Source organism: Mus musculus, chromosome 8 (assembly GCF_000001635.26).
Source record: "Mus musculus strain C57BL/6J chromosome 8, GRCm38.p6 C57BL/6J".
Taxonomy (NCBI): domain Eukaryota; kingdom Metazoa; phylum Chordata; class Mammalia; order Rodentia; family Muridae; genus Mus; species Mus musculus.
In genome coordinates, this window is record NC_000074.6 from 38,645,996 (window position 1) to 38,672,653 (window position 26,658).

General features: G+C 37.1%; 1 protein-coding gene and 1 long non-coding RNA gene across 4 annotated transcripts in view; one reads left to right on the plus strand and one right to left on the minus strand.

The window, feature by feature from the left end:
* Positions 1-15,710, minus strand: part of Sgcz (sarcoglycan zeta) — a 1,143,866-nt gene extending 1,128,156 nt beyond the window's left edge. The window contains exons 1-2 of one of the 3 annotated variants that reach the window (XM_006509120.4): positions 15,007-15,705; positions 14,730-14,913 (exon numbers count right to left, since the gene is read on the minus strand). In XM_006509120.4, the coding sequence (XP_006509183.1) occupies positions 14,730-14,768 (39 nt within the window). In that variant the 5' untranslated portion in view covers positions 14,769-14,913; positions 15,007-15,705. Of the gene's footprint in view, positions 1-14,729 lie in introns of all 3 variants that reach the window. The other 2 variants (NM_145841.2, XM_011242139.3) reach the window with 2 other exon arrangements.
* Gm40493 lies at positions 1,493-25,313 on the plus strand. Its single transcript, XR_870371.2, has 3 exons — positions 1,493-13,890; positions 23,298-23,449; positions 24,947-25,313. It is a non-coding gene; the product is annotated as a predicted gene, 40493 (long non-coding RNA).
* The last annotated feature ends 1,345 nt before the right edge of the window (positions 25,314-26,658 follow it).

The window sequence follows — 26,658 nt, forward strand, 5'->3', positions numbered from 1 at the left end:
TTCCCCCCCTGGAGATAAGAGATTATAGAATCCTGACTATACCACATGAGCTACTTTCCATTCCATAAACACATAAAGCAAACCATATGACACCTAAAATTCTTCTAGCCTGTGGCTAATATAAAATTGAGTTTATATAGGATTACTTCTCTCTAATTCAAAAAACAGACTCACAAGTATGGACTCTAGGAAAGAATTTCTACAAAGTCCTTGAATTATTAAAAAATCAAAATAAAATCCTAAAAATCTTCCGTGTAATGGACTTTTGCAATAAGAAAACTCTCAGCTACAAATATATTCTCCACAGTATCTTATCATGGAACTTCATAACTTGTACACATAAAATTCAAAGGGATAATTTTCCACCTGCCAAAAGACAATATCTTATACAATATCATTAAATAGTAATAAACTTTTTAAAAGCATGAATTTAAGTAACTAATCATTACTAATTTGCAGTAAGCACCATTTATGCCACATTTAACTAATATGTTGGACCAAGTAATAAACAAACCAAAGGCCAAGCTTAAATGAATAACTTTCTTTCTCATAACTGAAACTTTAGTCTTCCACAAATTATTGCTAAAATAAGTCAGCAAGAAAAAAAAAACAAATACATTTCATAATTTAAAAAGCAAAAATATATAATTTATAAAAAACAAAATAAGATTAAATTCAATGAACAGGTTCAGTACAAGTTTAAAAAGATAACTGTTTATGCTTCAAGGAAATTCAGAACCCATACAGTTACTGACTGCAATGTGGTCTGAAAGTCATGTTAAACAAACCTTATAAGAATATTTATTTATGTGTGGCTAGAGAGACAGCTCAGCAGTAAAGAACATTGGTTGCTCTTTCTGAGGACCAAAACTTAATTCCCAGCACCTACATGCAGATCACAGTGGGCTATAACTCCAATTCCAGGGGAATGTGGCACCATCTTCTGGCCTACACAGGAACTGCCAGTACACAGTTTACATACATACTTGCAGACAAAACATCCACACACACACAAAAAAATATTTTCACATGTTTAAAAGAATATTATAAAGGTTCTCACCTTTGAAATGTAAACAAATAAAACAATTAATTAAAAAGGGGTATTATGAAACAGCCCCAACCTCCTCTCTCTGCCTCTCTCTGTCTCTCTCTCTCTGTCTCTCTCTCTGTCTCTGTCTCTCTCTGTCTCTCTCTGTCTCTCTCTGTCTCTCTCTGTCTCTCTCTGTCTCTCTCTCTGTCTCTCTCTCTCTCTGTCTCTCTCTCTCTCTCTCTTTCTCTCTCTCTCTCTCCCCTCCCACCTCACCCTGCAACTGACCAAAAATATATGGTGCAATATGCAGTGTATAGAAATGAAGAGGTAGAAAAATTATTAATTGTCTCTTCCTCAGAAGAGTTATTGATCAATAAGTAGAAAACCACTTGGCAAAGAATTAAAGATGTGCTCTAGCAAATACATAGATAGTATTATAAGATAGAGAGAAGAAATGAATGATCAAGAAGAAATTAGTTATTTAGGGAAGTTTAGGGACTGGAAACACCCTGGAAATGGGCAATGTCAACATAATGCTGATCATGCTGTAGGATGCTGAAGAATAGGGATTAAAATAAACAAGCAACAGAGAATAAACAATAAAACTTAAGCAGATAAGGAATATACTACTGTTTGATTCTTCAAATAATGTGTAGAAAGGTAGAATTGTGGATGGGTTGGGAATTAGGCTGCTCAAGGCTAGTTAAAAAGAGAGAGGAAGCCATAAACTGGCTACCAGCCCTTCTTGTCAGACAGTCTCATAGGAAACTCCACACTGGGCATTGTTCTTAGCACAAAACTTCAGTTAGATTTTTGCAAACTTATTTCTACCTTGTTCTGTGAATGCCTATATTACGTTACAATTATAAGTCATATGATTATTGTCACAGAACACACAATATACTCTAATTTCTACCAAAGGAAATGGATACAAAAATTACAAAGCCAGATACAGACTGATTTTCAGGTAGCTAACAGAGCCAGTTCATTTGGCTCAGATTTCCAACACTTTGCCTGGCTTCATGGAGAATCTTCTAGATTAGCCTCACTGTTCCTGAGTAAGCAGACTTACTCTGTTAGCATAGTATCTTCCAGCCATGTTAAGAAGACATCCCTCTCATATTCTAAGAAACAGCTAATAATTTGAACTATAAGGGCCCTGATTATCTCGTATCCAACATACAGAAAATCAGCTAAGCAATCACCGAAGTTTTAGCCTCTGTGAACACTTAGTGCAAGAATTTTACCAAGACATAAAATGAAAATTGATAATCATCTTCAAAGAATATGTGTTCCTTTACTTCAGTTGAAGGAATCTTGTCAAGGCTGATAATTGGCTACTGTTGGGACTATTTTCCAGAGTTCTTCTTCTCTTCCTTTTACAAAGTACCCTCAGGCATTTTCAGAAATGTCTAAATCTCTTTCTATTGAGATTCAGGAACAGCCTTTGTGCTTCAGTGTCTATTCCTTCCCAACTTATTCTGAGTTAACTTATTTGAAATTAAAAAGAAGACAAGATTGTCTGAATCCCTCGGTGGTGATTCTGACCCGGTTCCTTATATTAATCTTATTTTTTATATGTTACAGGTCCTATAATGACCACCAGTACTGCAAGAGCTCTACACAGGATTCTCAGGAGAGGTTGTAACAAATGCAGGCCTGTTGCTTCATTTAACAAAAGCTGTGAAGGAGAAAACAAACGACCGGTTATGAGGAGTGGGATGAGGATGAAGAAAGCAATGGCTCTAGAGAAGGCTCCCGAGAACTGATGCCTGAGTGAATGCTAAAACCCAGTGAACTAGACGATGGTTGTGAAACATCTAGACAGAGCTTTCTAAAGTTTGTGAAACTCTGTGGCAGAGACCAAGAAGCTCAAAGGAGAGCTGGCTGCTAACACTGTGTAATTACTTAAGCATTTAAGATTTCCTACAAACTGTGTGCAAGGAGGAAGAAGAAACCAAACAAGAACAAACTCCCAGAAAAGAGAAGTGGTAGAAAGCAAACACGTAAATAGCCTATAAAAGATTCTAAAAGTGACAGCTCAGATAGCTAAGAGTTCCTGTTATTCATATACATTTGAAAATATTCTACTGTCAAATCCTCAATAAGAATTCAATAATGTATATGCCAAGAGCTTAAAGGCTTATAGTCAATAACACAGCAGTGAATCAGAGGTCTTTTAATGTAAAATTTAGACACTGGGTTATTAAAAATCAAGGGTCATGATAGAATGTGGGAAAATATTCTTATGGGACAGAAGCAGTGTTTATTCTTGGGTTTTGTGGTTACTTAGAATCATTTTCTTTCAGTTCAACTATAAGCTACAGTAAATATTTATAATTTTTCATTGAATTTTCAGCTTATCATCTTGCTTGGTTTAAACTTTGATACTATTTGTCAATAACTTAACAGATAGAAAAATTGTATTTCAGTCTTTGAATTTTGATTTTCCTGTATATGCTTGAAAGGAGTGTCATAACATTTAATGATCACAGTTTACAAATTTAGCAAATAGCAAATCTCTCTAAGCATCAGAAAGTAGAGACAAAGAAGACAAAAATCTTAGTCTAAGCATATGTTTCAGATGATGTTAAAATGCAGAATTATATCCATATCAAGGTAAAATACAAAATACTACTATATTATCTCTAAAACGTTTCCATTCCTAAATTTCCCATTGTCCTCTTAAAAGTTATTGAAACCTATGTCAAGTGTATATAAAAATAAAATGTATTTTGTCCAAAATAATTACTACCTGCCTTGTACTGGCATGGGTGAGAAAGAGATGTCCCCACCCCCACCCTGCCTATGGCACTCAGGACAGCTAGTCCCAATATCATGAAAGCAAGAGAGCTGATCAGTCCCTGCCTCTCTGTCTGCCTGCAGTAGTTGGGAGAGTGGTTCCTGCACCTTTCCTGGGAAAGATAGTAGAGCTGGCCCTGCTGGCTGGCTGGGTGTTGCCCAAGGGCATGAGAACTAAAGAGCTGGCCCTGACTCCTTGCTGGCTTTCATATTGGGTGAGCTGGCTGGGGCGATGCTGAAGATCTCACACTAGTGGTGAGGGTGCAGAAGAGCTGACCACCTGACCAACTCAGGTTCAACTCAGGCTCAGATCCAGGGCTTTGAGTTGGCCCATCCCAACATCTATCCCACTTATGAACTGCAGGAGCAGGGGAAGGAGCTGGCCCTAGAGATCCAAAGCTGCAGGATCTCCATGATATGGGCAACAACAGGACATCCAAGAAGAGTCCCGGTAAAGATTCAGTATTGATAGTATAGCAGAAACGAGAGGCCTTGAAGCATACCAATAACTTATTGCAATGAACATTTGCAAGTACAGATGAGTGAACAAATGGCACACTGTGTGACACACTGTGACACACTACAGGTTTCATGGTGAGACAGAGTAGTTGGGATGTTTCTTTCTTTTTCTTTTCTTTTGTGTGAAGTTGTGAGGGTGGAGGGCAGACATGGGGGAGCAGGGAGATGAGTTGGGTTGGGCTGCATGATGAGAAATCCACAAAGAACCAAGAGAAAGTTTTGAAAAATCAACTTCATAAGGAAAGAAATGTTCAGTGTGTATTTTATCTTAACTCTAGTTCGTAAAAAGAGACAATAAATTAAAGTATATGCTACAGAATAGTGTTTATAAAGATGAAGGCAGTTGCATATTATCACCTGACTTAGAAGTGTATAAAATATACTTAGCTCCATTATATACACCTAAGATACATTTAATTGTTTCCCCTGTGATTTCACATCCTGTCATTACTAAATGGCGATAACTTCTTTCAGAGGTGATTTAATGAGGATGCTTATCATTAGGAGAAGTACATGGAAGCCCTCACTCTTTGAACCCTGACTTACTAACATATGAACTTTGAGAAAGTTGATGAGATGAAATACATTCTGTGTCTGTTGCTTAGAGCAATCAACGGATCAAAACATTGATTTTATAAAGTGGATTTGAAAACATTAAACAAAATGCTGAGGTAGATGGTTTTATTTACTTTCGCTTCTCCTAAAACAATGTTTCCACACCAGATAAAAGTAAGGAGCATTAGAATTTCATAGATGGGGCAGTATATGTAATTATTCTTCACAAAGGCCAACTTTGAAAGCAATGAAAAGTGAAATAGTGACTAATATCAGAATACATTTGAATAGGAAAAAAGTCTCCAAAAGTCAGTGTTCCAGATCAGACTGTCAGTCCAAGGTCACAGAGGATTTCACTTTGTGGCAAACAGGTTCCAAAGTTCCCGAGCTTCTGCATAGTGAAATAACACATGCATACCTATATAGACACAGCGCTCTCATTGCAACTGTGTACCTACAGTTTGTTACGTCTGATAAACAGGAAAATTCATAGAGGGATGAAGCCTTTTGCAAGATATATGTAACAGTATGGCCTGGTTTTCATGACTGAAAAATTTACAAATTATGGTGCCACAGCAAAGGAGCCTTATAATCTCAACTACATATACATTTGTTTATAATAAACACTTACTTATGAAAGTATAGAAGACTAGAAACACTGTATTATGTGCCCAATAGTTAGATTAGGATAGAAGTAGTTAGAGTGGAAACACAAATATGCCCTTATGCTAAATGCAAAGGGTATCAATATCAGATGGAGATATTGTCGGTTTTAGGACAAGAAGGATTGTTAAAGTTAAATAACCAAGCAGCTGCTTAAGGTAAGTGAAATGTATTTTGTTCCTAAAACTAGATAAAATTTCTCATGTGTCTCATGTTGAGGGAGAGACAGAAAGCTCAAATACAATTCTACAAATCTCAAGGTAAGCAATCTATTTCCTTGAACTAGCATTTTCTTCTGTTAGAGGTTTTAAAACACTGAGATACACTTTGTAAATAGACTTCTAGAATGGCAATGAGAAAGTACTTTTCCATTCGTGACTTTTTTAGAATTTCATGGTTCATAAAAATCACTCTTCTCCCATGGAAGCTAATGTGGTTGTCTTTACGCATGCGCGCGTGCACACACACACACACACACACACACACACCCCAAAGTTCAAAGTCTCTTTTAAAATACTGGGCACATAGTATCTTTGGAAGTCATTATGTAGAAAGATGAGAAATTATCAATACATGTGAAAACCAGAACAGGATTACGTGTGAATTAGTAACTGAGCATCACAGGCCCAGCTAAGGTGAGTATAGTATAGTTCTAGTTTTCCCAGAGTTAAAGGTTTCATTTTTAATCTATTTCAGACACAACTCAGAATGTTTATGGCTGACAGCCATTTTTTGATTCCATGGAGGCAAAGACTACACAGGATGCTTCTATGAGGAAGAACAGCATAACACAGTTAGATACCCAATCCTGTTCTGAAGTCCAGAACAGCTTCATCCTGTTGCCTTCTCATCACAGAAGCAGTCATACTGCAGCAGTGACAGGCACCTTGCTGCTCCAAGGAGAGCTCTTCAGAAGAACGGCAGCCTCCAGCACTGATAGGGAAAGGGGCGGGGGGGGGGAGCAGCTATAAAGTGATGGCTCTTCAAGGAAATAAATGTTATGTGCTTATTCACATCTGCTTGACCTAGAAATACTTCAACTCAAAAGGTTTAGAAAATGCCCTCAGAAAGCCGTATTAAGTATCGATCTCTCGTGAATATATAAGAAAAGCCTTTCTCAAGCAATACACTGCTATGCTTTTAGGAGTTTATACATAAATGTCTTTTTCACAAAATTAGAAAAAAATATAAAAAACTATGTCAAAGCTTAAAAACAAATTTATTTTATAGGCATGTATTTTAATTTAGTTAAATATCAGGAATTTCCATTGGTGTCTTTAGCCTCATTAAATCATCTAATGATCTTCTCAGAATTCTGCTTTGTCATGATAATTCATATTTGTATATGTGTGTACTAATTTTTAAAACAGAGACTGAATGTACAAAAATCCAAAATAGAATACCCTTGTTATGATTCAAGTTTAATTTACACTTTTTAACAAAATCAAAATTCATACTAACCTGAAAAGTAAAATAGTGGAGAAAATATTCAAAATAATTATATAAGATTTAACTTTTCAGAGTTGTGTAAGGTTATAAAACTATTATGTTCACTTTATTAGCCATCTATCACATTAAAAGGAACTTCTTTGAGATAAACACTCATGTAGCCTGGTTGGCATCAAGTTCACTGTAAAGTTGAAGGTGACTTGAAGTCCTGATTCCCTCCATTCACCTTCCAGTTCCTTGTATTATTAACATGTGAGCCAACCTAGGCTTCCATCCTTACTATTGGGTTTATTACCAAATATCAACCTAAAGTAAGTTAGCCCAGATATTAGGGATGAACACAATGGGTTGTTATTGCTGTTGCTGTTGTTGTTATTGTTGTTGTTGTTGTTGTTGTTATTGTTTAAGGCATGCAAAGTGAAGAGCTATTCTCAATGAAGAAGAAACACAGTGATTGCAGTTCAAATGTCACTGATCATACTCAAGAAAGTTAGAGTAGTCTTTTCTTCCATGAGACATGCCTTCCAGATATCTCCAAGCTTTAAACTATGTACGGTAGCACAGAATGTGGAAATAGCAGACAGAGAATTGAGTGGTTATTTCATATTTTTAAATTAACCTTTTGATTTTTCTGAGCTACAATTTAGACTCACCAAATGAAAATATAATATTGATCACATAACCCGGCTTGATGTTCAGAAGAGAAATATTTGCAGGATGAAAACAGCTGTGTTAAATGTATCAGTTTGAAAATTATTTTCTTTGAAGAAGATATAAACCTGCCATTTTCCAAAAGAGCAGGTAGCCAGAGATCAGAGAATTAAGAGAGCATATGACCATGAGGTTTCTTACACTTTTTCATCTTACAGTCCTAGACAGTGTCTCTGGTGAACTCTAAGCTTAGAGCAAGCAGAATTAATAATATCCCTAACCAGAGGTACTTTCAATGAATAGGTTAAATAGTGGGATTATTTTCAATGTATCTTTAAAGAAAATATTCAACCCATTTTTTAACCTAAAGTATGTTAAAAATGATTACAACAAAACACTACAATGAAATCCAATTCCCAGCCCAAGGATTTGCTACCCTGCAAAACCTGAGAACTGGGAGCTATGCCCACACAGCTACCTCTCATGCCTTGCTGAGCCAGGATTTGAACTATATCTGATTGTATACACAATCCATGCAACTAATACCATGAAAGAAATCCACATGAAAGCTCCCAAGGTTGTTAGATGGATATAGGGTGGTCGGTGCCTTTGCATATCTCTGGCTTCTAATATGTTGGTGGGGATCGAATGTTTCAATTAATAGCTAAGTCTAAACTTTAGCTTCTCTTCCTCTGATAGGCATTGCCATTGAAATAAGAGTCTTTGGAAGTACATACAGAAATATTGTATTTTTAAAGTTTTGGGGGTTTATTTTTTTTTTATATTTCATCTTGGCTTAGGAGCACTCTATGATACCTTTTTAAAGGCACAACGTATGACCATAGATTATAATATTTTTTACAGCCAACCTAAAAATAACTTATCTATATCTATATCAAGACAACTCCCAAGACATATGATACAAGTTTTTAATACTTAGAATCCGAAGGAGTATGGTGATGTTTGAGAGACTCCTCATCCCTGAAAGTGCTCATTCTCTGGTTAGCTTAGAATCCTCTACTCGGTTTTATTTAAAATATGAGATTTCCCATAATTTTCACTTTCACAAACGAAAAAGACTTAGCCAAAGAAAAAAATATATATGCTAGTAAAACTTCCATATTAAAATCTACATTCTTTTAATGAGGTAACTTTGATTATCAAAGTTTTAAAAGCTAAGAATCACAGAGCACGGGCAATGTTCAACTATTAATCTTACAGCATTTGATTGTGTTAGGTGAGCATTTGCTCACCTAGTAAATCAAAAGTTAAAGTGCATGTTCTCAAAAAATCCAGAGATCTGAACCAAAGCAAATGGTCATTTCCTTAAGTACCTTAAAGCTGTATGTCTGCTGAGTTGCATTTTACCTGAAATCCCAATCTGTATGAGAAATAAATTACTAAATATCCTACAAAAAGAATGTCCCAAAAGATGCGCACTGATTTATCATCTTACAACATTAAGCCATCTTGCAGAGCTGTGATTTTGAGCTTATAAATCTTGAAATATCCTTTTTACTGCAACTTCAACATTTGATGTATCTTCAGTTGGTAAAGTCTGGAGATCAGCAAAGTTGTAATAGCCAGTAGGAGCTTTGAATCCGAACTTACTAATGACAGCAATTGACTGAAGATCCTCAAATGTATCTATACAAGTCTTCTCACAATAGCAATCTTGTCCTAGTGCTCTTTCCATACATATTAAATATATCTCTTTGTTCAACTATAAATAATGCCTCCCCTCTATCACTTAAAGTTTACTTCACTTCAATTAACTGCATTTCCGGATTTAAAAAAGATCTATATTCTATTCCTCGGGACTCACAAGGCAAAACTGGTCCCAACACGTTGGCCTCTGACCTCCACCTGTGCACCCCTGCAGTTCACACATCTACACACACAGAATAAAGCAAACACACAACAAATTATGTAGTGACAAAAACTCAAAGAAAAAAATGGTAATTCCTATACATGCATTGATAGGAGAATTTTACTCTTCAATAACTTAGCCACTTCCTGGAATACCCTTTACCTATCCTTCCTCAGAAAATTTATTTTTGAGCTGATTATATATATATATTACATACTTCATGAGGCTTTGATGTATGCTTACATTGTAAAGTGACTAAGACATAACTAATATAAAATTACATACTGTAACATATTTTACAAAATATAAATGTAAGTTTCAAATGTCTCACCACACAAAATATGAGGTAAGAAACATGGAAGTTAGCTCTGTATTGAAAACATAATCTTAAAACATCCTGTTGTTTCCCTTAAAGGCACACAGTGCTCATTTACTAATTAAAAGTCAAGTGAAATTACTATTAAATCTCTGCATAGTTCCTGCTATCAAAAAAGTTCAAACTGGACACACCTGGCGAGAAACTATAACTCCTATAGATGTTATGTCAAATAGCCACTGTTCACATATATGTTTCCTTATTCTTAACCAAAAAGTGTCAATATAAAAAGCAGGTTGCTAAAAATATGGCATGTGTTGGAGAGTACTATTTTTCACTATGGAATGACTAACATAAAAACTACCACCTACTTGCACTCTTGCAAAGCCTCCTACACTGCACCAAGCTCCACTTTCCTGGGCTGAGTGTCTTATTGATGAAACAAAAAAAATCATTTTTAGAATGCCTCTAAGTGCCAAAACTCTTATTTGATTGAATTGTAGACAAATGTACTATGGTATGTGTTATAGACTTCTTCATTTTGGAATAAATCACTTGTTTAAATATATGCAAGCTTTTGCTGGGTAATCATTTCTTTCTCATACAGTACTTTCCTAATGACCTAATTGTATCATTCTGGGAGGGTTTTGCCTTGCCTATATAGGTCAAGTTTCAAGTTCTTAGCTGACAAAATTGTGTTCAATTTAAAGAGATAACATTAAGCAACTGCAGCCTGTGTTTATCACATTTACTTCAACAATTAAATTACCCGTATTAAAAAGTTGGTTTATGCATAGCAGGATAAACTGGTTTACCATTTTGTCTTTAAAAAGGAATTTTAAAAATAGAATCACATTTTAATGCTATTCCAGTAGTAGGAAATATTTTTAACTTCTAACCAGTTTTTTCTTTAAAGAAAACTTGAAAACAAATAAGTAAGAGCTTACTCTAAATATAATATTAAATGTACTATATACTCTTGGAGGTTTTCATGTTGCTTATACACATGCAAATTTAGATTATCCAAGAATAAATTATTTGCATTTAAAAGCATACCTTTCTACATACCAATACAGGAAAACAGAACCTGTTCTAAGACTCAATGTGCTCATAATCTTAACCATAATTTATTCATGCTCAGCGTTTCGTAATCATAAACTATCCCTATAGAGAACATATTTTAAAGTGGCCACTCTGGGCATCAATTGTAGTTTTGTTCTATGATGTAAGGTCAGTTGTTTCAAAGGGAGAAAGGGAAACGGCTCAATACAAGCCGGAGTTAATACTCACATATCAAATCGTCAGAGGCACTCAGTGCCCTGCACCTAGAGCTATTCCAGGGCTGAGGATACTCTTTCTAATATCAATATTCATTAACTCCCACATCTCCAAAACAGCAACCCATATTCTGGGTTGTTTGATGTTGTCTCTTCTCTAAAACAAACACAGAGGCAAAATCCAGAGCAAAGTTTATACATTCAAACAGAAACAGATCAAAGAGAAAAGAAGAGACCAACACTCTTTGACGGGGAACTGGGTCCCTTTTCACCACAGTTCTGGCTCATCAGAAGCTTCTGTGTAGAACAGAAGATGAAAATATCCTCGCCTTCATTAGCAAGTTTCACACACATAGCTGTATCTCAATTATCCACCAATAATCGCTTAATATGCATCTTGATGCATGTTGTATTTGTGATTGTGATAGCAATGATTTCACATCTAATTATCAAAAGCTAAGCTTTAGTATTTCCAGTTGATTCATAAAGCATATTGACTGAACAACATATAGGAAATACCAATGCCACATACTCGGCACAAATATATACACATACATAAATATCCTTGTCAAATGTCCTAAAGAGGAAACAGTTTACCCTGAAACAAAGATGAAGACTAGCACAATCTTCTAACAATACTGATGATTTCAAACTGAGCTAGACTGGCTTACTATAATACTCTATACATTTGCTTATTTATCCAAAGCCTGGAAGTAATTTCCAGGTCCTTCAAAGCATCATAAACACTAAAGTTTATGTAGCTATGCCTTAATAAAAGTGCCATTGGAATGGAGGGGAATAATAAATATCAAAACATCAAATGATACTGCCACATATATGTCCTAAGAATTTTTACTCCCATTTGTCCACTGATCACCAGGGAAGGTTGTCTAATATAAAGACAGCCTAGTTTTTGTTTTTTTTTTTAATACAAGGAAACTTTTATTTTCAGTTCTCATCAAGAAATTTGCTGTGGTTTTCTTTTTCTTTTTTTTTTTTTTCCAACTTTATTTAGCTGCACAGTGGCTGGAGCCGCTGGGTTCCTGGTATTAAAAAGATGCCAACAGAGGTAGCTGTGTTTCGCCCAGGGACCCGGCCCACTCTGAATACCCCACAAAAAGGAGAAAACACAAAGTAAACCAAAAAAAAGAACCAAAAAGAGGAAGAAATTCAGATCATTTTCTTCGAGCCTGTCAGAACCCACAACAGTTTGTAACAGGCGCACGGTGGGGAGAAGCCAGGGTCCAGAAGGCAGCCAGCCCGCCAGCTCCTCCATAGAATAATTTGCACCAGAGAAACCTAAGACGCTGCTATAAGAAAGCCATTCCTCCATGTGATGCCATCACAGACCACATGATTTTCAGAGGTTAAGTACTCTAGATATGACATCAACTATTCCCTTATAAGGCTTGACTACATTGTCTCCCTCCCTTATTAGCTCTGACTCTCACAGAAATATAACCTGATTGAACTTTTCAGCAGTTTCCATAGAACTTTTCTTCTAGCATCCCTTCATTTCTTCCCAGCCATCCTCAAAAGTCTCTTTGCACCAAAGCCTTCTAGTCCTTTACCCGAGACTGCACAGTCGCAAGGTCTAGGACATGGTGTCTGTAAGACCCACAGTGTAATGTGTAGTAGCTTTAAGGTTAAGTTTGTGTCATTGGCTAACACCAGACAAAAGTTTCCATGGTGAACATGTTGCTGCTGTTCATGTAAACAGTGTTGTGTCTATGTGCTCAGGAATTCACAAGTAGAAACCTAAGGGGTGAGGGGTGGGTGTCATGGGAAATGATGAACTCATATGTTTTCCTTCGATTTCTTGTATCAAAATGTTCTTTGTGCCATACACTATTGTAAGGGGGAAAAATTAGCAATTACTTGGTTCTTCATACTAAACATCTCACAATTCTGCATTCTTTTCGTGTAAAGCCTACTCCCTCTCTCAAATCATGAGGGTGTTTGGGGACTGCAGCAAGTGATCTTTTCAAGTCCAAGGCAATGTGTCCTGTCTCGATTCAATAGAGAGGTAACAGGACATTTCCATCCAGGCCAAGGTCTATTGACTGTGACCTTGGCCAAAGCACAAGACCTTGTTTGCCAACTTTAAACTGGAATATCAAATCTGCTTCTTCCCCACTTCATCTCCTCCAAGGAACACAGAAGCTTGGATTGAAGTACTATCTATGGTGTATTCAAACAGGCCCCACTCCCTGGGGCTAAAAGCACAGCCCAGTACCAGAGGGTTCTACATACTTTTTCCTCTTGTGGCTTGGTAGCCACAAGGTGACATGTGCACCCACTGGGGATGGACAGGCTTAGGGACTCCATCAGAGCAAGCTGCAGAGGATTTCCCATACCCTCTACTCACCTTCTTTTACAAACCCATTTACCTGACTCTACTTAGCAAACCTCTAATGGTCAAGTTTCCCCAGCAGGAAGAGATGTCTTAAAAGTCCTCACCGGAACAAAGTCCTTACATGTAGTAGATCTCTAGTAACCCCCCTCCCACCCACCCACCCGAAGCAGAATGGTTATGTACCAAATGACTGGAGGAGGAGTAGGGTGAATATGTATGCATATTTAACACGCCAGCATCTCCTCATTTCAGCTTTATCATCTAAGAGTGAGCGGGACATTTAAATTATTTTGCGATTTTTTTTTTAAGTTCTTTCTTTTCATATCTGCCCTGCTGGTAGAGATACCCACCAGGAGAGTGGCGAATTCGTGGCCTGGGCGCTCTGAGGCCACTTCAGGACAGGTAGGTAGAGAACACTGAAGGGCACCACATGGGGTGCAGTAGCAGACCAGGGAGGGTCTGGGACCCCGGAGGATGGGCGGGGGAGGGGCGCCCCGCCCCCTCCAGAATCGCTTCCACCCGGGGCTACCCTCCCTGGCTCCTCAGACCTGGCCTGGTAATAGAATTAGCTCTTCCCTCCATGTGCTGGTGGAGACAGGCCAGCAGGGGACCCCCTCATGTCTCTCCTCTCGCCCTGTGCCCCGGGATGATCACCACCCGTTCCCGCCCAAAGGCAGTGGCCTTCAAGGGAGTGGGGGGGGGAGCGGTGTGGTTAATGATAGGAAAAGGGGGGCTTTGCCTAGTGGTGGCCACAAACACCTCTGTGCAGCGAATTTACGAACGGAAACAGGCTGTCCCGGTGTCGCACGGGGGCAGGAGCGGGACAGAAGAGAGGCGGGCGGGGACGGGAGGGAAAGTGGCCCCGGACAACTTTGCCGGGAATACGGGCGACCTCGAGTAGAGATGGGGAGACCTCCGTATCCTCAGCCAGCTCCGGGGCACCGAGGACCTCGGGTCCTGCAGCCCAGCTGCCGTTGTCACCCGTGAGGGGAGCACCGGGTGGCCTCCAGCCGGAACAACGACGCGGAGGGCAGCCCCGCGCGGGAGGGCGAGGGACAGCCGCCTGTGTGTCCACGGCCCGGGGAGGGGCGCTGCGCCCGGGGACACCCCGCCCCAGATGCCCCCTCGCCGTCCAGCGGGACCCGCGACTACTCCGGAGACGCCGGGTAGCGGGCGAGCAGAGCCCGGGATGCGAGCGCGGCAGAGCGGAAAGCCAGCGCCGCCGCCGCAGGACCACGTACCTTGAGCTCCTGGATGTCCAGGTCCGTGGATCTGTCCATGGAGCGAAACTAAAGGAAGTGGAGAGGAACTGGCCAAGTTGCTCCCCGAACCGATCTAGTCTTTTAGTTTCCAGCTGAAACTCAGCTTTATCCTCCTCCAAGCCCTGGTAGCTTCTCTCAGTCTCATCCTCCGTGGTCTCGCCGCCTCCACCGGTTAAAAATAATACAAATAAATAAATATTAATGAGAATTCACTTTGTTTTACTTCTTCAAAGATTTAGGGACAGTTGATCTTTACCGCCGTGCGACACAGCTCAGTCGACTCAAGCAAAGGAGGGGGAAAAATCCACTCAATTTCAGATTATTTTTTTCTTCGGCAATAAGCTTAGAAACCAGCGAGTTGCTGCATCCCAAGAAAAAAAGCTGCTTCCCTGGACAGCATCATGCGGCAAAATTCAAGCAAATGTGTTCAAACTGGAGAGAAGACTATGTGATAAAAAGCCTTCCTCCGTCAGGCATACTCTGGTAGCTAATTTAGCACGCTGTGAGTCTCAGACATTAGCAATCATCAATTTCCCTGGCAAGATAACTGGATCCCCGAAGTCCTGCATAGACTTAAAAAATGTCTTGTAGCTAAGAGGTATTCTCTCAGTGGGGAAAAGACGGTAATAAAGTCTGAAGGGACCGTTCTCCTTTGAAGGTTATGCTAAAAGAGTTGAGAGAATAGGAGGTGGCTCCCACAGAGAGAAAAGAGCGAAGAGAAGAGAGGGAGACCGCAATTTTCCTCCTGCTTTGCTGTTTTACTGGCCTTCACCACCAGGTGACTGACTTCACTTCTCCCTTCCACAGCCAGCACTAAGGGGATTTCTCTCATCTGTCAAAAAGCAACATTTCCTCTCCAGACAAATACAGTCGCTGGGTCTTAAAGACTGCCCTCTGTCCGGAATCTACTAGGTGACAGGCATTTTAATTCACTTACTCTGTTGCAGCTTCTTGCTCAGATAAGCACAGGGAGACACAGGCTTGCCTGTATCATTTTTATGCATTCAATTAAATCTCGTCTGTATCCAATTAGATCTGGGCTGTTTAAATGTCACGTTGCTTTTACCTAAAATACTAATTTTAAATGATGAGACGTAGGATTGTTAAAGATTTCTTTCCACGATGCAACTCAAGATATTTTAAGTTTTCTGCTGGAAAATGTTTCTTTGAATTCATTCTAACAGGTCACTACATCGCACTTGTAATCTGTAAATTTGGAGGTAGGGGCTCCTCTGCTTCATTTACATATTTTAGGGTAAACACCTTGATTTATGTTAAGGCTTCAGTGGCTTTTTATTGTGGCATATAAAAATTGCAAATATAAAGATGTTTTCAGATTTCAAAAAGAGCAATGTAAATTATTTTATTTCAAAAAGAATGTATTTTTAAAAAATAGAAATATGACCACATATACTTTTCTGGACTTCTTCTCTAACTTCATTTTCATATTTCTGCACTGCTGAGCTCCAGCCATCTGGTCTACCTGTGTGAGTGCCGTTTCTTCCACTTTCAGCTAATATATACCACTGCCTCTCTGTCAGGACATCTCTTTCCTCTTCTGACTTCATGTATTTCCCTTTCTCTGGTTTCAATCTAATGCCAGTCCCTCAGAAAAGATTTTTTAAGGGTGAGTCCTTTGTATATTGTATTTAGTTAACTTACTATAGCAGAACCTCAATTTATCATTTTTGCATATGTGCATTGATTATCTGCTTGAATGTGTGACTTCTTCAATAAATGGTATGCCCTTGAGATATCAGACCAGTCTTATTTACCAGTACATCCAGAGCCTAGCAAATGATAAAGCATGCAAATGTGAAATAAGTAGATTAATGCATGTAAGAAGTCTTTAAAGTTACCATTCTAATACCTAAAACTGCCTGTTTTTTTCTTCCTGTCATCTCCACTATTATATATATATATGAATATATATGTGTTACATATATATGTACACACACATATATGTATATATACGATAGTCTTTTATATTATTATATATCTTACATACACATTATATAATTATATACATATATATTAATCTTATATATTATCACATTTCTCTGCATTTTTCTCCCCATTGAGTGTTTTGCAGCTAAGCCTGCAGGGCTTGGATTTATCCTTACGCATGCTGAGTTCTTTGCTTTAGCCCATTTCTATTTCACGTGTTTATCAAAGCCATCTTTCTTCTTTGACTTCTGCCTACAGCATTCAGAGATAACATGAAATAGCCAATAATCCATAATTTGTGGGCCTAACATCAAATCCTGAAAATAAATATTACCTGTCTTGTTTGTATAATTATCTTACATAATAATGTATGGAAAATAATAAAGTTGGACATAGGCAGTACATGGACTTATATAAAATATAACTCCTTAAATAGCTGCTTTTTTAAAAAGTACCACTGATCCAACATGAAAATACATAATTTTTTAAATCAGAACTTTTACACAAAGTGTTTATATATTGCCTATCAAATAGTGGTTGTCTAATTTTAGAAAATAATAAAACAAGATGATGTATATGAATATATTTGCAGAGTGATATTAAGATTTTACAATTTATAATTGTAGTGTGTACAATTTTTAATTGTAATGGTATATAATATAGTTTATTAATATTATTACTATATTATACTGTTATATGTATGAACAAAAATAATTAAATTGCATTTTTCAAATACAATTATATTCATAGATAGGTATGTGTTTGTACATATAAATGAGCATGTATATAATAACTTTATTTTTAGTAAGACTGAGATTCAAAACCAAATATTTCTAACATGTGATGTTGCTCAACCTTCATTTTGATGAGCTACATAAATGATTGGTGACCTCTAATTTAGCTACATATTGCATTTAATTAAATATCTATATAGTCAAAGACTACTGAGTCTTTACAAGCTAACATAAATTTCCATATAAATTCATTAGTCTACATATTCCTAAAACTCAATGATAGTTGATAAAAAGGGATGCAATTTGGTAAGATATATTTATATAACCTTTCAAGGCAATCAGGACTTTGTTCCATTTCATCTGACCGAAAAGTAGACGAGGCAACTCTCTGAAACCTGGATTGACTTTACTCTTAAAATCAGGCAAGGCAAGAATAGGGAAGTAAAACAAGAATAGCCATATTTTTTAGAAGTCCTAAATTCCAAATCCAAGAATAAGACAGCTACCCATGATGGTAAAGAAAACCATCGTCCTGGCACAAAACAGAATATCTGAAAGGCGAATGATTCAATTTAGCAAAGATGTGTGATTCAAAGGCAAACTGCACAGAGTAATTGCAATACCCAAGCAAAGGAAAGGAAGGCAGTGTGAAAAGCCCTGCAGGTCATGAGATTTTACACTTCAGGTTCACTCATCCATAGATACATTCATCAATGTCACCTTCACCCATAGGTACTAAGGCAGATGTATACCTGCCATTGTGAGCATCTTTAGATTACAGAAGTCAGCTACTTGTAAATCAATATGCTTTCTTCCAGTCAACAAGATATTTCTTATTCATCTGTGGTAAAAAAAAAATCACTTACAGAGTTTTAAAATTCGTAAGCCTTTATACTTCTTTCTTCAAACTCTCATGCCAAATTTGCAATTTTATGCTTTTATTTGGATTTTCATGCTGCGTTAAATAGCAAGGCGATATTTTATTTCCACATTTTAAAATTATTAAAGGTAGAGGCAATAATACATCATGATTTATTAAAATATACTATTAAATGCCTTGTTTTCACAGGCTCCCCATTGTATGTGTACTGCTCAGAAATTTTATTCAAAGCGCTTATCATATCATAGAAGGAATTATCTTATAATGGTGCTATTTTTCCATGAAAATTTTAAGTTGTATGCAATTACATAAATAAATAAATAAATAAATAAATAAATAAATAAATAAATAAATGTAAGTTATTAGTTATTTTAACTTCACATAAGTAACGTAAGTGTTCATATCCAGACTAAAGAGAAAATAAATTAAATGAGCTATTGACATTGTAATTTAGATTTTCTAAAAAGGTTTCAACTTTCCTCCCAAATTAATCACTTCTGATTATAACATAGATATATATTTTAATAGAAAACAATACTAAAATTAAACTAATTTTTGTTAGCCTTTACCATGGGTCTCTTGGTTCTACTCTCACTTTTTCCTCTAAAGGGAAAAAATGAAAAAAGACATTTAGTATTTCATATGTAAATAGAAAGGAGAAAATGAGAGAGCAAAAAATAAAGCAAAGGAAAATCTGGAGACAGATTTGATCCAGCTTGAAGGCATAGTAAAGATAGATTGTACTATCAAAGCTACCAAATATTAAGACTGGGCAATTTTTTCTTTTCATTTAGATACAATGACAAAAACAATTGGCAAAGGTGTCCTTGTAGTTAATGATTACGGTCAACTACTCAACCAGATGATTTTAAAAGTACCCATGTCATGAGTCAACTTACACCTTGCATAGCAAAGATTACAGTACTCTATGATGATAACAGACTCCTTAGTATGAAGGTTAATATTAGCATTTTTTCAAATATGTCAGTAAAGCCATTATTTATTAGAGGGAAGAATCTGGTAGTTATAGTTCACTGTTTCAAATAAAACCTACTTCAAACAGCAAAAGTTGTAGAGCATAGGAAACAGAAACATTACAAACCTGTATATATGTGCAAGCTGGAGTCTTAAGGACAAATAGCAGGATTAGAATGAAAATAAAATTAGTAATATGCAAATAGCACAGTGACATCCAGATAATAACAATAAATATGAAATTAACACATAGTGAAATTTAAAAATTCAGACCTGTATCAAAGAGCGTGATGTCCAAATTATAAAAGTACAAGGAAATGAAAAGAAATACTTTCAAAACATTTTTTAAACTGGCTATTGTTTTTCATTTTCCATTATTGTGGAAAAATGTATATGACAAATAAAGTGCATTACAAAAAGAAACTATATCTATTTTGTTATGGACAAACACCTTTACTATTAAACACTAATAATAACTGGATATTGCAAAAAATGCCTGTTACTTCATTATTTATAATGAGTATAAAAGATGAGGTTTTGTATTAAGCAGCAAGGAAATTGTTCTGCAAAAGTCATTCCTATAAACAAGATTAATCTTAAAGCCTAAATTAGAAACTAAGAGTGGTATATGATGGTTAATCTTGTGAACTTGGTGGGATTTACAACCACCAGCAGTGAGTCCCTCTGAGAAAATGTCTAAATTCAGCTTCTATATTAGTTTTCTATTGCTGTCGTTAAACACCCATGACCAAGGAAACTTGTGAAAGAATGTTTATTTGGGGCTTATTACATTACCAGACAACTAGAGTCCATGATGTTGGATGTAGAAAGGGGCAGCTGACTGAGAGCTTACGTGTCACCTCAAGCAGGAAGAAGAGCTGACTCAAAATGGCATAAGTCTTTTGAAACCTCAAAGCCCTCCCCAATTTATGTACTTCCTTCAGTGAGGTCACAACTCTTAATTCTCACCAAACAGCCATGGACTAGAGACCAAATATTCAAATGTCTGAGACCCATGGAGTCTCATTTAAACCACCACAGTTGGATTAGGGTTCCCCCTCTAGATGTGGATAGCCCTACTGCAAGACCCATGGATCCAGAATTAAGATAATGGAGAAAGTAAGCAAAGCAGCATTATTACTCTCGCTCTGTTTCCAGACTGCCTATGCAATGTGCCAGCTGCCTGTTGCTGCTGATGTCATTATCCCCCACCACATTGAACTGTAAGCCAAAATAAACCATTTCTCCCCTAAATAGCTTCTTCTCAGGTCTTTCAGCACAGCCAAAGGAAGCATAATTAATGCATGATAAATCTGGGAATCTTGTTTTGTTTTAGCTTTTGTTCTTCATTCTAAAAAAGGAGCCTAGGATTTACATTGTTTTCCAATAGATCCATATGTAAGCGATGAGCCAGTGTAATATTAACATCAGTGAAATGAGTTGTAACTTTCAATGGTTCGAGAATTACATTGGCATCTGTATTGTGAGAAATGTAGCAATCTGAGGAACAGGGTCATAACAGAAAATAGAAGAAAAAAATTTGCTGATTCCAAATAAAGTCCAAGTAGATAGAATGGACTAAAAGTGGCCGTGGCCTTCCATTGAGTACACTTAGAGTAAACTGGGGAGAAATAAAATGAAGAACCTGGAAGAAAATACTTAATGTGATTCAATTCTAAAGTAGAACTCCCATATGATGCTTAAATTTTTTCCCATGGCAGCGATGTCATCAGTAGCACAGAACATGTGACTATCGTTCTTCACTTTTTTATTAATGTCTGTTCATGATTTGAATTTTATTTTCAAGATAATCTGTTCATGCAGAAATTCTTTTCTTTTTATTTCTATACTTGGCAGGGCTATTATAAAAATACATTAATGGAGTGAAATTATCCTCAGTAAGTGAATACTTTATGGCATATTTTTAATAATTTGCCTTACTATAAAATTAAGTTACAATGAGTATGCTAGAACTAAATAATAACAATGTTTTTTTTTTTTTTTTTTTTTTCGGGAGGTGGGATACTGCCCAGGACTTTCTGATCTTTAACCTTACTTTCGGCAATCCATTACCTATTGCCATCTGAAATATTTCATTGTCACATAACGGTCGTAGCTTTGCCAGTGTTCTGGATGATTTCATTTTTTGGCCGTTGTTAACTAGTAACTTATTTTGCATAAGTGTCTTTGGAAACACTTCAAGAATTATGGTATCAAAAATTTAAAAATATAGTCTAATACTATGTTATTTAGTCTGTCAGTATCTTAGTCATAATACGAATAGCCAAGAGAGCTAAGGACAGTCCAATGGGCCTTATGAAGCTGTCTCTTAGTCAGGATCATACAATTTTCCAGATAAGTGACCCACTGTAAAAATAAAACAAAAAATAAACAACAACAGGAAAATGCATCCTATTCTTTAGAGGTGGTTTCATGAAAGTGTGGCAGTGCAATACTGCCTAGGTCATTCCATATATTTGTATTTAATGTGTACATTTAATATGCTGTACATATTAATGTGAGGACCTACTTAGCATGATTTTGAGGTTTTTAAAACCGAATTATGCATTAAAGTTTTTGTACCTAAACTGATCCTGGTATTGAACTGAAAGCACATTTCTCACAATTGCACCTGAATAAATAGTATGCATCCGATTGATGAATGGCTTTCTGGAAAGCCAGGAAGAGCTGCTCTGTCCTAATTAAAAATAAAATGCACCTTGGCTGAAACTTCTATTAAGGAAGGTGTCCCCTTCCCCAAGGAGAGTCTAGTAGGGTTTTTTTTTCCCCCCATGTTATGAAACTTTACTTGCTCTGAATGCTGTGAGCTCTATCATTTTTATTTCTTGATTTAACTTGTTTTCTTTGTACATCTCAGAACACACCTGTGAGAGAAAGAATGCAAATGTTGATGATTTTCCAAAATGCATAATTGGGCATATGAATATCTTTGGTCTAGAGAGTGGCACTTAATTTATCTATGATTAAGTACATTTGTTTTGATTTGTAAAGCACATATGGTAAAGCACACATTGTTTAATGTTACTCTGAATAACAGAGACATGTGTATAGATTTTTCATTCAATAATTCATTTTAGATGCAGGCTTACAATGGAGACAATTGTAGCTCATGTTATAAAACCACCTACATAACTCTCTATTATTATATTAGTCTCTTTCATATGGTAATATTATAATCTAAATTTTCTACTTGTTTTTCTATTATGGAAGCAATATATGAATTTTCTATATTTTCATTAAAAATGATTTCACACAACTACATTTTTTTCAAGTACATTTTATAAAGGTTTACACATAACTCACTTGTTAATACTGAAGAACTATTTTTATTTTTAATTTTTAATTTTTTCCTGTATGGTCATTAATTTAAAAAAATTATCTATGTTACTGTATACTTTTCTTTTTTTTTTCTTAAGGTTTTTTCGAGACAGGGTTTCTCTCTATATCCCTGGCTGTCCTGGAACTCACTTTGTAGACCAGGCTTGCCTCGAACTCAGAAATTCGCCTCTCAGATGCTGGGATTAAAGGCGTGCACCACCATGCCCGGCTACCGTATACTTTTATCAAGCCTAACTATTATGTACATAACCAACAATCTTTCAAATATAACGTTTCCATAATTTGGTAATCACTGTACATCTTAAAATACTTTCAGAATTAAAAGAAAATCTACCTTTTATAGACAAGTTTCTTAGATTTCCTTTAAAAATAAGTAAGATATAACAATTTGTATGATATTAAAAACAACAAGAACACTAATAAAAATAATTCTTATTGCAACTATGTAATTTAATCATTTGTCAAAAGTAAGAGAGAGAAATACCAGTTTCATGATATAGAGAAGCCCGTATCAATTACAAAGCAATCTGTAACAGAAGACCACAGTGAATATCCACAGGTAAGCTGGGAACAACTACTAAGGAAATATCTGACATGACATAACCCACAGGTAAATTGACAGATAATAAAACCTTAACTTCTGTGTTGCAGGATTTTCCTTGTCCAATTACACTAGGGCAGCAGGAGGCCTGTGATTGGACAGGGGAAAGGGAGGCGGAGCTAAGCGGTGCAGGAACAGAGAGCATTTCAGAAGGGACAGGAGGAAGGCAAAATGGAGGCAGATGCAAACCAGCCAGCCACAGGTAGTTATATCATAAGGTTAGAATAATTGGGATAAAGCTTTTAACATTATCAATTTGTTCTAAAATTACTGTATCGTCATCTTGTAGATTGAGAATTTATCGATACATAAATCTGATTGGATAATTATAAGCATTAAGAGTAATGACTCTACTGGGTAAATGGGTGTTGTGGTAGATGACTGTGGGGTAGACAGTCATGGCTTGACAGCGAGAAGAACTTGGGTCCCGCTGGTGGGTAGAGACAGAGCAAGAGAGACAGTAGTGGGGCCAAGAGTCACTGGCACATGTGCAGAAACATGCCTGCTCGTTTTTTAATACTCCCCACAACACCTCTTCTTTAGGATTTCAGATAAACACACACACACACACACACACACACACACACACACACACACACAGAGAGAGAGAGAGAGAGAGAGAGAGAGAGAGAGAGATGCATCTGAATTTTAATCTCCTGAAATACTTAACACAAGGTACAGTAGAAAGAGAATCAAACAAGTAACCAAAAAGATACCTTCCTTTGACTAATCATATCTGAGATCTTATGACTAATCTGTCTCTTCAGAATATAAACCTAAATTATTAGTGTTCTCTTAGGAGATCTAGAACTATTCTATATCACCCTTCACCAAACAGATCAATTGAAGTGAAATAACATGCAAAGAACATTGCCACAAGACATATTTAACTAGACACAATCGGGAAATTTTATCGTATTTCCCTTCAAAGCCACTTCTAGTGTTAAAACTCTATAACTAACTTCCTCACAGATATTCAGTACAAGAATAATCTTTGATTAAGAGTTCCTAGCTTTATTAATGGAATCATGGATTAGTTACCTTTCCAATTACTGTTACAAAATGCTGACAAAGACATTAGGAATGAAAGATTTATCTCATTCCTTAAAAGCCAGGAAAATCTGTTTGTGTCCTAAATAAAAGTAAACAACACATTAGCAAAACCTTCTAAACAGGCAAGTGTTCCTTCCCCAAGGAGAGCCTAGCAGCCTCTGTTCATATTATGAAACTTGCTGGATGTGAACGAACTTATCTCTACGATTTATACTTCTGGATTTGGCTTACTTTGTGAATGCTTCTCAGAACACAACTGCAAGAGGGGAAAAAAGGCAAATGTTCTCAGAGACTTGAGGTCATAGCAGAGGAAGGTAACAGAAGCATCAGGCAGCTGCTCCCATTGCATCCATAGTCAGGAAGCTGAGAGAGCTGAATGCTAATGAGTATCAGCTCACTTTATCTTTGTTATTCAGTATGGAATGTCAACCTATTGGATGATATATATATATATGGTTGTTCTCCATGACCTCAGTTAAATACCTGGAAACAATGGTAAATAACATCACAAAGTGTGTCTCTCCTAAGTGATTCTAAAGACAGCACTCAGGTTGACAATAAAAATGATTATAAAGGTCTGGATGTTCCTATAGGGTTACCCTCCTCCTCAGCTTTTTACAGCTTTTCCCTAATTTTTCCACCACAGGTGTCACCAGCTTCTGTCCATTGGTTGGGTGCAAATATCTCCATTTGACTCTTTCAGCTGTTTGTTTGGCCTTTTGGGGAGCAGTTATAATAGGCTCCTGTTTGTAAGGACAACATGGTATCAGTAATAGAGCCACCAACCAGGCAGCATACACCAACTGATATGAGGACCCCAACAAATATACAGAAGAAGACTGCTGGGTCTTTACTCAATGAGAAAAGAAGCACCTAACCCTCAAGAGACCTGAGGCCCCAGGGAGTGAGGAGGTCTGTGGGTGGGGGGAGGGGACATCCTCTTGGAGACAAGGGCCAGGGATTGGGGGTGGAGGTATGGAATGTGGAACAATCAGAGGGCAGACTATGAGGAGGATAAAGACTGGACTGCAAAAAAAATAAAGAAAGAAAGAATACAAATAAAATATGTGGGTGTTGCTTTATTTTCCACCTCTCTCTCTCTCTCTCTCTCCCCTGTGTGTGTGTGTGCAGATGCATGTGTGTACACACATGCACTTGTAACATATATGTCCATCTTTATTATTGTTCAAGAAAACTTAAAATCAAAATTAGAATTTTTTTTTATTATTCAATATGAGCAGAGTGTTAAATCATATAGAAGGTGTTGGGAAATAATGGAGCCACTAAAAGGTGTCATAACTTTCTTTGGTACTATAAATTGAACAACACTGGAGAAATTGGCATTTAAAAAAAACTGTGTAAATGTATGTACTCTACAGTACAGAAAATTTATCCATAGGGATATTTCTCTGTTGGCCAACTTGAATACTGCTAGTTTTGACAGATAACACTCAGTTGCTTTTGATTTTTTTTTCAGATTTATTAATTTATTTTAGGTCTACCAATGCTTTATCTGCATGTACACCTGCATGACAGCATCAGACCACATTATAGGTAGTTGTGAGCCACTTGGTTACTGGGAATTGAACTCAGACCTCTGGAAGTATAGCCAGTGCTCTTAACAGCTGAACCACCTCTCCAGCCCCAACACTCGATTTCTTACTACAACGAATTTCTTGTTCGTGTCACAGACTTGTGTGAGTTATTTGAGCAAGAGCTCAATTTCATAGCATGACTCGTCTTCTGGTTCTTCTGGGACAGTGGTTTTCAACATTCCTAATACTGTAACTGTTTAATACAATCCCTCATTGTGAGGAGCCGCCCTCACATTCGCCATTACAAGATGGCGCTGACATCCTGTGTTCTAAGTAGTAAACAAGTAATCTGCGCATGTGTCGGGGTAGTTTTCCACTCCTTGTGCTCTGCCTTCCCCTGGTCGACAACTCGGCCGATGGGCTGCAGCCAATCAGGGAGCGACACGTCCGAGGCAGAGGACAATTCTCTTTAAAAGGGACGGGGTCTTCCCTCCTGAGAAGTAAGCAATAAAAGCTTGGCTGCAGAAGATTCCGGTGGTTGCATCATTCTTGCCGGTCGAGTGGGCAACGCAATACCTCATGTTATGGTGACCCCAACCATAAAACTAGTTCATTGCTAGTTTATAATTTTGCTACTCTTATGAATTGTAATGTAAATGTCTGATATGCAGGGTATCTGTGACCCACAGGATGAGAATCACTGCTCTGCAGTCTTGAATCATCTCTTGGCTTACATTCAGTTACACAGGATAATAACTTAGGAAAAGCAGGTTTCACGGGGTAGTCCTGCTGCCTCTTCAAGTATGATACCAACTTAAACTTA